We start from the raw sequence: 13,622 nt of genomic DNA, 5'->3' as shown, positions 1-13,622 counted from the left end.
AGTATTAAGGGCCTATTTCCCATAAAGGCAGTGTTTAACTTTGATCTGGTAAATTCCTTCCCTTATTAAACACTACAAAACAGTAATGTGGTTAATAAACTGTTTTGCTGCTTAGTGGATGCTACTTTATATATTACTGCACATCTTAAAAAGTGAGCTGCTTCATAAACATTCCACATCAATCACACACTATTAAATATTCCATATTTTATATACTTTCTAATTATGTGATCTTACATTTATCAGATTAAGTGTATACTGTACATTAAATATAGTATATGACATTGATTGACTGTAAAAGCTTAAGATGTTATATTTTCATCATACCATTGGTCAATATTTGACACATGATTATTGTTAAAAACTTCCTTTAGAATGAAACGCGAAGGTCACTTGGAGTTTCCTGGTTTGAACAGCTGCTGAAACTCAAACATTCTGCTATGCAGGAAATCAAGTGTCAATAAATGTATCCTCATTTCAGAAAATGTGGTGAACCACAAGCATTAAACCACATTCGCTCCAATTCAATTGCACAGGTAGTTCATCTGTTTCTTCTTAAGGTACACAAAGATTATCACTGAGAGTAAACTTCTGCCACAATAGAATAGCCTATCATGATCCATCTGGATCCTATCATCTACATCAAGCATGCCATGGGGGGTTAACCCATATGTTAATTGCATCAGATGAAGACTTGGTAAATAAAAAAACAGGTATGACAAGGATGTCTGGGTGACAGTATATATTCCACTAAGAATAGCAAGTCTATTCATCAGTCTTGGGGCATCAGACATCATAAGGATGGCTCTTAGATGGATGAAACCATGGCTTGCTCTCTGTTTTGGATTATATGCTGCACAGAAAGGTTGGTGTGCTCAATGACATATGCATGGATTTGAATTAAAAGCATTACCCAGCTCTGTTGTACAATGTAAAAAAGTGTTGAAAGGATGATCTGTGATTGTATCCTCGAATAGACACGTTTAGGAAATATGTTTTTATTTTTATTTTTTAGGAGTTCTCTCCTCTGACAGTGGACATGTATGCAGCACATGGGGGTACTACCACTTCAAGACCTTTGATGGAGATTTCTTCCAGCTTCCCTCCTCTTGTAACTATGTCCTGACATCCCTGTGTAAGGGCGATTATGAGGAGTTCTACATCCAGCTACAGCGTGGTGAAGTAAATGATCATCCCATCATTAAAAAGGTCACCATTAAGCTGGAAGGGACATTGGTGGAGCTGTCCAACAACTCAGTCAGTGTGGATGCGAAAAGGTAAGTGTGAAATGGTCTGTTCAAATAAAGAGAGGAATGATATCCAATGAAACGTATTATTAACTTATTATGTTGGTTCCACTCATCAATTGTTTTTCTGATCTTTCACTAGAGTCACCATTCCATTTAGTCAGTCTGGACTGTTGATTGTCAAGGCACAATCTTACATCAAGATCACGGCAAAGTTAGGTTTTGTCGTCATGTGGAATGAAGATGATGCCCTCTGGGTAGGTTTGCCTATGATGCCCCACTGCCCTGAGAGTGTGCCACAAGGGGGTACAATTAATCTCTCAAAGGGTTATTAAACCATGTTTTAGCAAGGATGGAGGGTGATATTTGATCTTAAATGGCTTAGTCAAGTAATGAATGTACTTCTTTTTTTTTTACATGTTTTTTACATGTTTTTTTACATTCCTATACAAAATGTGAGTTAAAACCCTTTCCTCCATTTGTTATCAGGTTGAAATGAACACCAAATTCAGGAATCAGACTTGTGGACTGTGTGGTGACTTCAATGGGGTTCAAACCAATGAAATGGTCCCAGACAATGGTAAAAAACACTGAAATCAAGCCAGAGAAAAGTGTCATTATCAAGTGTTAATAATAAACGTAAAGTTTTCCTTTACAGATAACCGTCCAAACCTTGAATTTTATGGTAAAAAGTGGAACACAGACAGCTTCAAGGAAACCTGCAAGGAAGACTCTCCTCTGTCTCAACTTAAATGTGAAAATCAGGTGCTTAGAATTGTGCTGGCTTGAGCTGATGTAACGGAATCTCAGTCATTGACTTCCATCTAGGAATAGTTCCAGTATTTTGAATATGTCCCACCTTGACTTATTTTGCAGACAGGACAATGCGAGCACCTGCTGTCGGATCCTGCCTTCAACAGCTGCAAAGACGTGATAGACACAAAGTCCTTTATCAAGGCCTGTGAGATGGATTTGTGCTACTGTACCAGTAGAAATGTCTCTTGTCAGTGTCTAACCATGTCCGAGTACTCCCGCCAGTGTGCCCATACAGGGGGAAAACCCCCAAACTGGAAGACTGCACAGCTCTGCCGTAAGAACAGGATCCCTTTTCTATGTGTATACTGTTAATACTCCAAATATTACTTAATGCCTGTTAAATTTGCTAAATGATTGTAGGCTAATCTGCAGATATTTACACACAATGACATATGATACAGTATACATTACATCTTTACATTATCTCTGTGTTCAACAGCAAAAAAATGTCCTCTGAACTTGGAGTACCAGGAATGTGGCAATGCCTGCACTGACACCTGCAGTAACCAACACAGACACAACTTGTGTGAAGACCATTGCATTGATGGCTGCTTTTGTCCTGCTGGTAAATTCCTTCCTTCCTTAAATACTTTAAACAGTAATATATTTAATACACTGAATTACTGTATAGTGGACAGTACTTCATATATCACGGTAGATCTTAAAAAGTGAGCTGCTTGACACATTCAACACCATACGCTAAATATTACAAATGTTCATATGACGGTTGCACAAAACACCTTAACTTTTTTCCTTAATTATGACACTTAGGGGTACATTTCTCCTTAGCTAAGGGATTTACTTAAGGGGTGTTTTGTGCATCCGGCCCCTTGTACTTAAGTATAACATGAGATTAAATAAATGAGATTAAATATACACAGTACTTGTTGTACCAGATTGCATTTTCTAACAGTCAAAGCCATTGTAACATATCCGAGAACTGATTCATTCATTGTTTCTCAAAGGAACGGTCTATGATGATATTACTCAGCATGGCTGTGTTCCTGTAAACCTGTGCTCCTGCCTCCACAATGGAAAGTCTTACAGTCCTGGAGAATCCTACTCAAGAACTTGCCAAAAATTGTAATAATTATCACATTTTCAATAAGTATTTGCAGTAATACATTGTGTGAGCACTTGCATTAGATTGGCAGACTAAATTGATTGAATGTCTCTGCTAGTACCTGCGCTAACGGCAAGTGGAGTCGTGAATATCTGGACTGTCCAGGCACCTGCTCTATAAAGGGAGGTTCTCACATCACCACCTATGATGGCAAAGACTACACTTTTCATGGAGACTGCTCTTATGTTCTGTCAAAGGTAAGGGACACAAACAAATGCAGAAATATGCTTGTACTATATTTTTATTCAGCATCATACTGAGGCATGATATTTTTATCAGAATTTTTACGTATCACCCCTCAACCTTGTACTTAGCAAACCAAGGGCCAGGATTTCACCGTCCTTGGTGACATAGTAAAATGTGGAAAGTCTAACATTGAAACTTGCCTGAAGTCAGTAACTTTGGTTACACAAGGGGATATGGTAAGAATATTCCGTCCATCAGCACCTGTATGTTCAGTATGTTATCAGCACCTGTATGTTAGCATACGTTGGGTGATTGAAGTGACAATTTCAGTTCATTCATTAATTGCAGACGGTTTTGATTGAAGAAAGTGGAGTCTTTGTCAATAAAGTTTTTTCTCCAATGCCTCTTTGGATAGGTGAGTTGCTTCAATTATGTAATCAAGCTGGGTATTTTTGAGTACTACTGATTTACAGGAACTTTCTGTCTTATATTGTATTTTAGTGACAAGTAATCTGAAGTCAAACTTTTTTTCACAGCTAATTTAACAATCTTCAAGCCCTCTACATTCTACATTGTCGTGCAGACAAACTATGGGCTTCGTTTTAAGGTTCAATTAGTACCATTGATGCAGGTCTATATCACAGCTGATGTTTCCCACAAAGGGAAAATGAAGGGTATGTTTTTTCATTTAGATAAAATAAAATGTTACATAATATACAGAATGCATAATATTATGTATTGGACATAACATTATATTTTCTCTTTTTTTTTTTACACTTAATTTAGGCCTTTGTGGAGATTTTAATGACGTTGAGGCCGATGATTTCAAAATAATACATGGAATGATTGAGGGGACTGCTGTGACTTTTGCTAACACTTGGAAGACCGAAACAAGCTGCCCTGATGTGACCAATGTGTTTCATATTCCTTGCACCATGAGTTCTGAAAAAGGTAGTTTAAGCCTCTGTATAACAAAAAACTGTCCCTTAATACTCGGGCCACTCTCTGCCAATACATCAAATAACAAATTTTTCTGTGTCCTAATTTTGTTACAGAAAAGTATGCCAAACACTGGTGTTCCATGCTGTCAAAAAAAAACGGAATATTCTCTGAATGTCATTCTCAAGTAAATCCAGAGAGTTATGAGGAAGTAAGTCCTAGTATTTTAAAATTCTGAAAGATTTTTTACAGATTCATATCAAAATCTGCACCGGTGTAAGTGTGTGTGTGTCTACAACGGTTTCTTTACTTCTTCAAAGTACTGCATGTACGACAGCTGTACCTGTGAAAAGAGTGAGGACTGCATGTGTGCAGCGGTCTCCTCCTATGTCCATGCGTGTGCTGCGGCCGGTGTCATCCTACAAGGATGGAGAAACACCACCTGTGGTGAGTTCCACCTCAAACGGATATTATCTTATTTCATTGTTTATGTTTTCATAGTTTCACGTAGGGGAGTCAGGTGGCTGAGCGGTGAGGGAATCGGGCTAGTAATCTGAAGGTTGCCAGTTCGATTCCCGGCCGTGCAAAATGACGGTGTCCTTGGGCAAGGCAATTCACCCTACTTGCCTCGGGGGAATGTCCCTGTACTTACTGCAAGTCGCTCTGGATAAGAGTGCCTGCTAAATGACTAAATGTAAATGTAGTACAAAACTTTGATTTACAGAACCAAAATATTTAATAATACACTTCACTCATTAGGTGGTTACACATCACACTGCCCGGGAACTATGGTATATGACTACAGCATGACAAGCTGCGGTCGCACCTGTCGATCACTCAGCCAAACCGATGCAGCATGTGAGGTAGACTTTGTGCCTGTGGATGGGTGTGGCTGTGCCGAAGGAACTTATTTAAACGAAAAGGGAAATTGTGTCCCTGCCTCAGAGTGCCCCTGCTACTATAGAGAAAAAACACTGTCCCCTGGGCAGAGACTCGATACTTATGAGGCTACTTGGTGAGTTGACTCATGTTCATCCAAAACATTTGTGTGTTCACTTGATTGGGATATGTATATGAAAAAGGACTGGACCTACCTGTCGCATACGTGAATCTGTGTTTAAATCTTGTAATTCCCTAATCCTAAAATTGTTTTCACTTTGTGAAGTCTCTCCTAATGTGCAGGTTATTGTGGTGAAAATGTAACATGTCTTCTTGTCCTTTTTGTTTACCAAGCTTTTGTCACAATGGTAAATTAAGCTGTACAGGAACAACAAAACAAATATGTATGTACTACCACCCTACCCCTCCTATGTGTGTTAAATTTGAAAAATCAGATGTCAGCCTATGTTTAATCCAAGAAATCTAACTATTATTCCCTTCAGCATGCAGCAAACCAAAGGTGTTCTTCAACTGCACAAGGTCTAGAATCAATGAAAAGGGCTCAGAATGCCAGGAGAGCTGTCAAACACAAACAGAATGTGTATGTCTTTCAAAAACTGCTGCAATGGCTGCAGTATTACAACATTCAGTATTCTAATCTCCAGGTAGATTTTTTTCCATTTACAAATGAAATGGTCATTCTGTTTTATAGGTCAGTAAAGAATGCATCTCAGGCTGTGTGTGTCCTGAAGGCCTGTTGTCTGACGGTAACGGTGGCTGCACTGAGGAGGAACACTGTCCCTGTTCACACAACGGGGTCGTTTATCAGCCTGGAAACGTAATCCAAGAGGACTGCAATGTCTGGTACTGCAATTTACAATAGATTAGGTTATACGCCACTTACACATCTCTGGCATGACATTGCTAATGCTGCTTTTTGTTTTTGATTTTAAAGTGTTTGCATGGGAAGAAACTGGCAATGTTCGAAAAATGAGTGTAGCGCGACCTGTTCCATTTATGGGGATGGACATTACATCACTTTCGATGGCAGGAGTTTCTCTTACGATGGCAATTGTGAATATACACTTCTACAGGTAGGGCAATGGCTATAATGTTGTTTATCAAACATGTTGCTCAAATCAAGTAATCTGATTGAACATCTACTTCCAAATGACTAAATGTCCTCAAGTTCAGTTTATTTTGTACATGTATTTTGAACATTATTATTTATTTATGAAAACACAGCTTCGCCCCAGGTCGAAAGGCCAAACAACACCCATTAGCTGTGATATTATAACATACTAACATACACAAATACTATGGCCTGTTGAGAGCTTTAAAATACTGGAATGGTTTATGTCATAGGTACATTTTTTTATTTTTTTATTATACCAATATCAATAAGAATTGAAATTTGGAACCTAATTTTGCTCATCTCCAAAATGTATATTTACCTGTTCCAGGACATGTGCAGCAACAATGCAAACGGAACCTTTAGCGTGACTACACAGAACATACCTTGCGGAACCACTGGTACAACCTGTTCCACCGCTATCAAGCTCTTCTTAGGGGTAAGCTGGAAACACATTTAACCAAAAGAATACGGACATTATATGATACAAACGTATACAGTTATTTGTTGTATTCAACTGAACATTTGCAATTGTTTCTTTTAGAACAAAGAGTTATTTTTCTCAGAGGAAAATATTCAAGTCCTCAAACAAAACAGTGGAACAGATGTTTCCTATAAGGTCCACACTATTGGTTTATTCTTGGTTGTTGAAATTAGCAATGGACTGATCCTCATATGGGACAAGAAGACAACTCTGTTCATTAAAATTGCCCCCACATTCAAGGTGAGTCATGACAGATGTCACTGTAGTCTTCAACTAGCATGAACTTGTGCTATATTAAATAATTTCTTATTCACAATTTCTCTCCAGGGAAAAGTCTGTGGTCTGTGTGGAAACTATGATGGAAATGCAAAAAATGACTTCACAACCAGAAATCAAGCGGTGGTGGTGGACCCTGTTGAGTTTGGAAACAGCTGGAAAGTGTCTCAAAGTTGCCCTAATGCAGTTACTGTAAAAGACCCTTGTACTTCACAACCACATCGAAAGGCTTGGGCTTTGAAACACTGCAGCATCATTAATAGTGATGTATTTAAACCCTGCCACTCACAGGTAAGCAGACAAAACCTAATATCATGACGTGAAAAGGTATCCTTCATGTAGTGTTGCATACATTCACACGTATGTGTTTAACTAAAGTGGGTGCAAGTGTTAAGTTTGTGTACAACACAAACACACAAAAAACATTAGCAGAACAGAGTTAGGGTATTTGGGTTTCAAGAAATATGCCATACAACCTAAACCTCTCTGCCCTCCATACATCTGTATAAGAATAGAGTTAAGGCTACCTTTTTGGTAACATTTCTTGTTTTGGTAAAAATCGGTCTGTATGGAGAACCATTTTCCATAATAAGACTTCTGTTAACTTGATGCACCATCGCTTCTGTCATGTTTTGTAAAGGTGAATCCTACAGAGTACTACAAGGCCTGCGAGAGATACTCATTCTGTCATGTTTTGTAAAGGTGAATCCTACAGAGTACTACAAGGCCTGCGAGAGATACTCATTCTGTCATGTTTTGTAAAGGTGAATCCTACAGAGTACTACAAGGCCTGCAAGAGAGACTCCTGTGCATGTGACACAGGAGGAGACTGTGAATGTTTCTGTGCAGCTGTTGCCGCCTACGCTGCAGCGTGTAACGAGGCTCGGACCTGCATCAGATGGAGAACGCCCAAAATCTGCCGTGAGTAGGAGTAGATAGGGCCCTGTAATGTTCAATCTAAGATGAGACCTTTTGAGTTCTGTCTAGAGATCAATGGTTGGCACACATAGCCTTTCAATTAATCAGTATATTCTTTTATTACCAGCTCTGTTCTGCGATTTTTACAACCCTTCTGATGAGTGTGAATGGCATTATGAGCCATGTGGGTCACCTTGTATGAGGACCTGCAGGAATCCTTCAGGAAAATGCTCTGAACAGATTCCAAAACTGGAAGGTAACATTAATACCTGTTTTGTATTGACATGACATGTACCTATTCTGTAACAGATTTAAGTATAGCATTTTCCTTACTTTTCAAGGTTGCTACCCCAAATGTCCCTTGGCTGAGCCTTATCTTGATGAAACTACAATGACGTGTGTGACAGAGAAAGATTGTGGCTGCTATGATGAAGACGGCAACCATTACAACGAGGGACAGCCTATGCCTGCAGAAAGAAACTGTCAGACATGGTATGTCACTTCTTATCATGCCTACATGTAATATTATTGTGCAAGAGTGTCATATAATTCAAACCAAACCAAACTGTTTGTTATATACGGTCGTTCTTATTAGTTTTTTAACCATGCAAAACAACAATGGTAATGATCAGCATGATGCTAAGACGCATAATAAGCATAATAATAATGTCATTAAAGAGCAGAACTATTTATCTATCTACCTTAAGGATTTTACATTAATTATTAGAAATGGTTTTGCCTAATATATGTACACATGATATGCAATATGCATTTTCCATTCTGCAGTAATTGCTCATCAACTGAGGCCACCTGCACCTACAACAGTACAGGTAATCACTTATGACATATGCTATATAAATCAAGAAAGTTACGTCCCAAACATAGTTAAATACTATAAAACTGAATTACAGTAGCGAATAACATATTGTTTTTTGGCAGCTTGTCATTGTCTATATAAAGGAACATCATACGATGACGGAGATACGATCTATCACACATCTGATGGAAGTGAAACTTGCATCACTGCTGTTTGTCAAAACAATGGCACTATTGTACGGTCAATGGAACCCTGTTCCACCTCAACTTCTACAGCAACACCAACTACAACAGTGTTTATATTTTCCACCACTGGTGAGTACTGTGGCTAACCTTAAAAATGCAGTAAAGTACAAAACATCGACCTTATATATTAACCATTTATGCATGGGGAAGTTGAGTTTCCTTTGATTAGGATCTTAATGTTCTGACATTGCTTCTTCAGGAGAAACAGGAACACAGCCGACGGTACATACATCAGCAGTAACAACTCCGACAGTTACAACTCGGACAGTTACAACTCCGACAGTTACAACTCCGACAGTTACAACTGCTCAGACAACACTCGAGACAACAACCACCTTAACATCTACAACTGTGCCAACAACAACTAGAGTTCCATCAACTACATTCGTTCTACCCACGACCATTACCAGCACATCAACTGCAGCAACACACAGCAACACAACCCTAATTACAACTGCAGTGTCAACATATAGGAGTACCACTCGCACACCATGCAGTTTGTGTAAATGGTCTGAATGGATTGACAATAGTTATCCTTCGAAGGGGGCAAGTGGAGGAGAATATGAAATTATTAAGCAGATAATGGATTCTGGAGTAGAAATATGCAGTCTACCAGTGGATATAGAATGTAGAGCAAAAGAACATAAAAATACCTCCCTGGCAGACTTAGGTCAGAAGGTTGAGTGCAGTCCTCTGGTTGGACTATTTTGCAAGAATGAGGATCAACTGCCTCCGATTTGTTACAATTATGAGATAAGAGTCAAATGTTGCGAGCATGATGACAAATATTGTGAAACACCCACATCAACAGTTACAACTACTCAGACAACACTGGGGACATCAACAACCTTAACATCTACAACTGAGCCAACAACTCCAGTTCCATCAACTACATCCATTCTGCCCACGACCATTACCAGCACATCAACTGCAACAACACCCAGAGAGACAAGCCTAATTACAACTGCAGTGTCAACATATAATAGTACCACTCGAACACCATGCACTTTGTGTAAATGGTCTGATTGGATTGACAAAAGTTATCCTTCGGAAGGTGCAAGTGGAGATTATGAAAATATTACGCAGATAAAGGACTCTGGAGTAATATGCATGCAACCAGTGGCTATAGAATGTAGAGCAAAAGAACAAAAACATTTGTCCCTGGCAGAATTAGGTCAGAAGGTTGAGTGCAGTCTTCTGGTTGGACTAAATTGCAAGAATGAGGATCAATTTCCTCCGATTTGTTACAATTATGAGATAAGAGTCAAATGTTGCGACCATGATGACAAATATTGTGAAACATCAACAGTTACAACTACTCAGACAACACTCGGGACATCAACAACCTTAACATCTACAACTGTGCCAACAACAACTCCAGTTCCATCAACTACATCCATTCTGCCCACGACCATTACCAGCACATCAACTGCAACAACACCCAGCAACACAACCCTAATTACATCAGCAGTTACAACTCCGACAGTTACAACTACTCAGACAACACTCGGGACATCAACAACCTTAACATCTACAACTGAGCCAACAACAACTTCAGTTCCATCAACTACATCCATTCTGCCCACGACCATTACCAGCACATCAACTGCAACAACACCCAGAGAGACAAGCCTAATTACAACTGCAGTGTCAACATATAATAGTACCACTCGAACACCATGCACTTTGTGTAAATGGTCTGATTGGATTGACAAAAGTTATCCTTCAGAAGGTGCAAGTGGAGATTATGAAAATATTACGCAGATAAAGGACTCTGGAGTAATATGCATGCAACCAGTGGCTATAGAATGTAGAGCAAAAGAACAAAAACATTTGTCCCTGGCAGAATTAGGTCAGAAGGTTGAGTGCAGTCTTCTGGTTGGACTAAATTGCAAGAATGAGGATCAATTTCCTCCGATTTGTTACAATTATGAGATAAGAGTCAAATGTTGCGACCATGATGACAAATATTGTGAAACATCAACAGTTACAACTACTCAGACAACACTCGGGACATCAACAACCTTAACATCTACAACTGTGCCAACAACAACTCCAGTTCCATCAACTACATCCATTCTGCCCACGACCATTAGCAGCACATCAACAACACCCAGCAACACAACCCTAATTACATCAGCAGTTACAACTCCGACAGTTACAACTACTCAGACAACACTCGGGACATCAACAACCTTAACATCTACAACTGTGCCAACAACAACTCCAGTTCCATCAACTACATCCATTCTGCCCACGACCATTACCAGCACATCAACTGCAACAACACCCAGCAACACAACCCTAATTACATCAGCAGTTACAACTCCGACAGTTACAACTACTCAGACAACACTCGGGACATCAACAACCTTAACATCTACAACTGTGCCAACAACAACTCCAGTTCCATCAACTACATCCATTCTGCCCACGACCATTACCAGCACATCAACTGCAACAACACCCAGCAACACAACCCTAATTACATCAGCAGTTACAACTCCGACAGTTACAACTACTCAGACAACACTCGGGACATCAACAACCTTAACATCTACAACTGTGCCAACAACAACTCCAGTTCCATCAACTACATCCATTCTGCCCACGACCATTACCAGCACATCAACTGCAACAACACCCAGCAACACAACCCTAATTACATCAGCAGTTACAACTCCGACAGTTACAACGACTCAGACAACACTCGGGACATCAACAACCTTAACATCTACAACTGTGCCAACAACAACTCCAGTTCCATCAACTACATCCATTCTGCCCACGACCATTACCAGCACATCAACTGCAACAACACCCAGCGAGACAAGCCTAATTACATCAGCAGTTACAACTCCGACAGTTACAACGACTCAGACAACACTCGGGACATCAACAACCTTAACATCTACAACTGTGCCAACAACAACTCCAGTTCCATCAACTACATCCATTCTGCCCACGACCATTACCAGCACATCAACTGCAACAACACCCAGCGAGACAAGCCTAATTACAACTGCAGTGTCAACATATAATAGTACCACTCGAACACCATGCACTTTGTGTAAATGGTCTGATTGGATTGACAAAAGTTATCCTTCAGAAGGTGCAAGTGGAGATTATGAAAATATTACGCAGATAAAGGACTCTGGAGTAATATGCATGCAACCAGTGGCTATAGAATGTAGAGCAAAAGAACAAAAACATTTGTCCCTGGCAGAATTAGGTCAGAAGGTTGAGTGCAGTCTTCTGGTTGGACTAAATTGCAAGAATGAGGATCAATTTCCTCCGATTTGTTACAATTATGAGATAAGAGTCAAATGTTGCGACCATGATGACAAATATTGTGAAACATCAACAGTTACAACTACTCAGACAACACTCGGGACATCAACAACCTTAACATCTACAACTGTGCCAACAACAACTCCAGTTCCATCAACTACATCCATTCTGCCCACGACCATTACCAGCACATCAACTGCAACAACACCCAGCAACACAACCCTAATTACATCAGCAGTTACAACTCCGACAGTTACAACTACTCAGACAACACTCGGGACATCAACAACCTTAACATCTACAACTGAGCCAACAACAACTTCAGTTCCATCAACTACATCCATTCTGCCCACGACCATTACCAGCACATCAACTGCAACAACACCCAGAGAGACAAGCCTAATTACAACTGCAGTGTCAACATATAATAGTACCACTCGAACACCATGCACTTTGTGTAAATGGTCTGATTGGATTGACAAAAGTTATCCTTCAGAAGGTGCAAGTGGAGATTATGAAAATATTACGCAGATAAAGGACTCTGGAGTAATATGCATGCAACCAGTGGCTATAGAATGTAGAGCAAAAGAACAAAAACATTTGTCCCTGGCAGAATTAGGTCAGAAGGTTGAGTGCAGTCTTCTGGTTGGACTAAATTGCAAGAATGAGGATCAATTTCCTCCGATTTGTTACAATTATGAGATAAGAGTCAAATGTTGCGACCATGATGACAAATATTGTGAAACATCAACAGTTACAACTACTCAGACAACACTCGGGACATCAACAACCTTAACATCTACAACTGTGCCAACAACAACTCCAGTTCCATCAACTACATCCATTCTGCCCACGACCATTACCAGCACATCAACAACACCCAGCAACACAACCCTAATTACATCAGCAGTTACAACTCCGACAGTTACAACTACTCAGACAACACTCGGGACATCAACAACCTTAACATCTACAACTGTGCCAACAACAACTCCAGTTCCATCAACTACATCCATTCTGCCCACGACCATTACCAGCACATCAACTGCAACAACACCCAGCAACACAACCCTAATTACATCAGCAGTTACAACTCCGACAGTTACAACTACTCAGACAACACTCGGGACATCAACAACCTTAACATCTACAACTGTGCCAACAACAACTCCAGTTCCATCAACTACATCCATTCTGCCCACGACCATTACCAGCACATCAACTGCAACAACACCCAGCAACACAACCCTAATTACATCAGCAGTTACA

General features: G+C 39.8%; 1 protein-coding gene across 1 annotated transcript; it reads left to right on the top strand.

Moving 5' to 3' along the window:
- The first annotated feature begins 731 nt into the window (after window positions 1-731).
- LOC134020677 (mucin-5B-like) lies at window positions 732-9,430 on the top strand. The gene is made up of 25 exons (XM_062460840.1): window positions 732-865; window positions 1,016-1,277; window positions 1,390-1,504; window positions 1,737-1,827; window positions 1,906-2,012; window positions 2,124-2,337; window positions 2,503-2,628; window positions 3,029-3,146; window positions 3,245-3,383; window positions 3,501-3,608; window positions 3,721-3,787; window positions 3,909-4,046; window positions 4,159-4,323; window positions 4,428-4,522; window positions 4,632-4,758; window positions 5,071-5,326; window positions 5,545-5,594; window positions 5,694-5,791; window positions 5,903-6,054; window positions 6,146-6,284; window positions 6,654-6,761; window positions 6,867-7,046; window positions 7,134-7,373; window positions 7,723-7,778; window positions 9,262-9,430. Exons 1-25 carry the CDS (start codon window positions 802-804, stop codon window positions 9,428-9,430), a joined length of 3,384 nt encoding a protein of 1,127 aa, XP_062316824.1. The 5' UTR covers window positions 732-801.
- Window positions 9,431-13,622: the final 4,192 nt, after the last annotated feature.

The sequence above is a fragment of the Osmerus eperlanus genome, chromosome 5, assembly GCF_963692335.1.
Source record: "Osmerus eperlanus chromosome 5, fOsmEpe2.1, whole genome shotgun sequence".
In the NCBI taxonomy this organism is placed as follows: domain Eukaryota; kingdom Metazoa; phylum Chordata; class Actinopteri; order Osmeriformes; family Osmeridae; genus Osmerus; species Osmerus eperlanus.
Note: the sequence above shows the minus strand (reverse complement) of the source record. Positions and strands in the feature narration are given on the sequence as shown.

What these genes read in the sequence shown, in the direction of transcription:
- LOC134020677 (XM_062460840.1), top strand. Translation starts at nt 802, where the DNA reads ATGGCTCTTAGATGGATGAAACCATGGCTTGCTCTCTGTTTTGGATTA. An exon ending in TCCAATGCCTCTTTGGATAG is followed by an intron (nt 3,788 to 3,908) that starts GTGAGTTGCTTC and finishes TTTTTTTCACAG; the next exon opens with CTAATTTAACAATCTTCAAG. An exon ending in GTCAAACACAAACAGAATGT is followed by an intron (nt 5,792 to 5,902) that starts GTATGTCTTTCA and finishes TCTGTTTTATAG; the next exon opens with GTCAGTAAAGAATGCATCTC.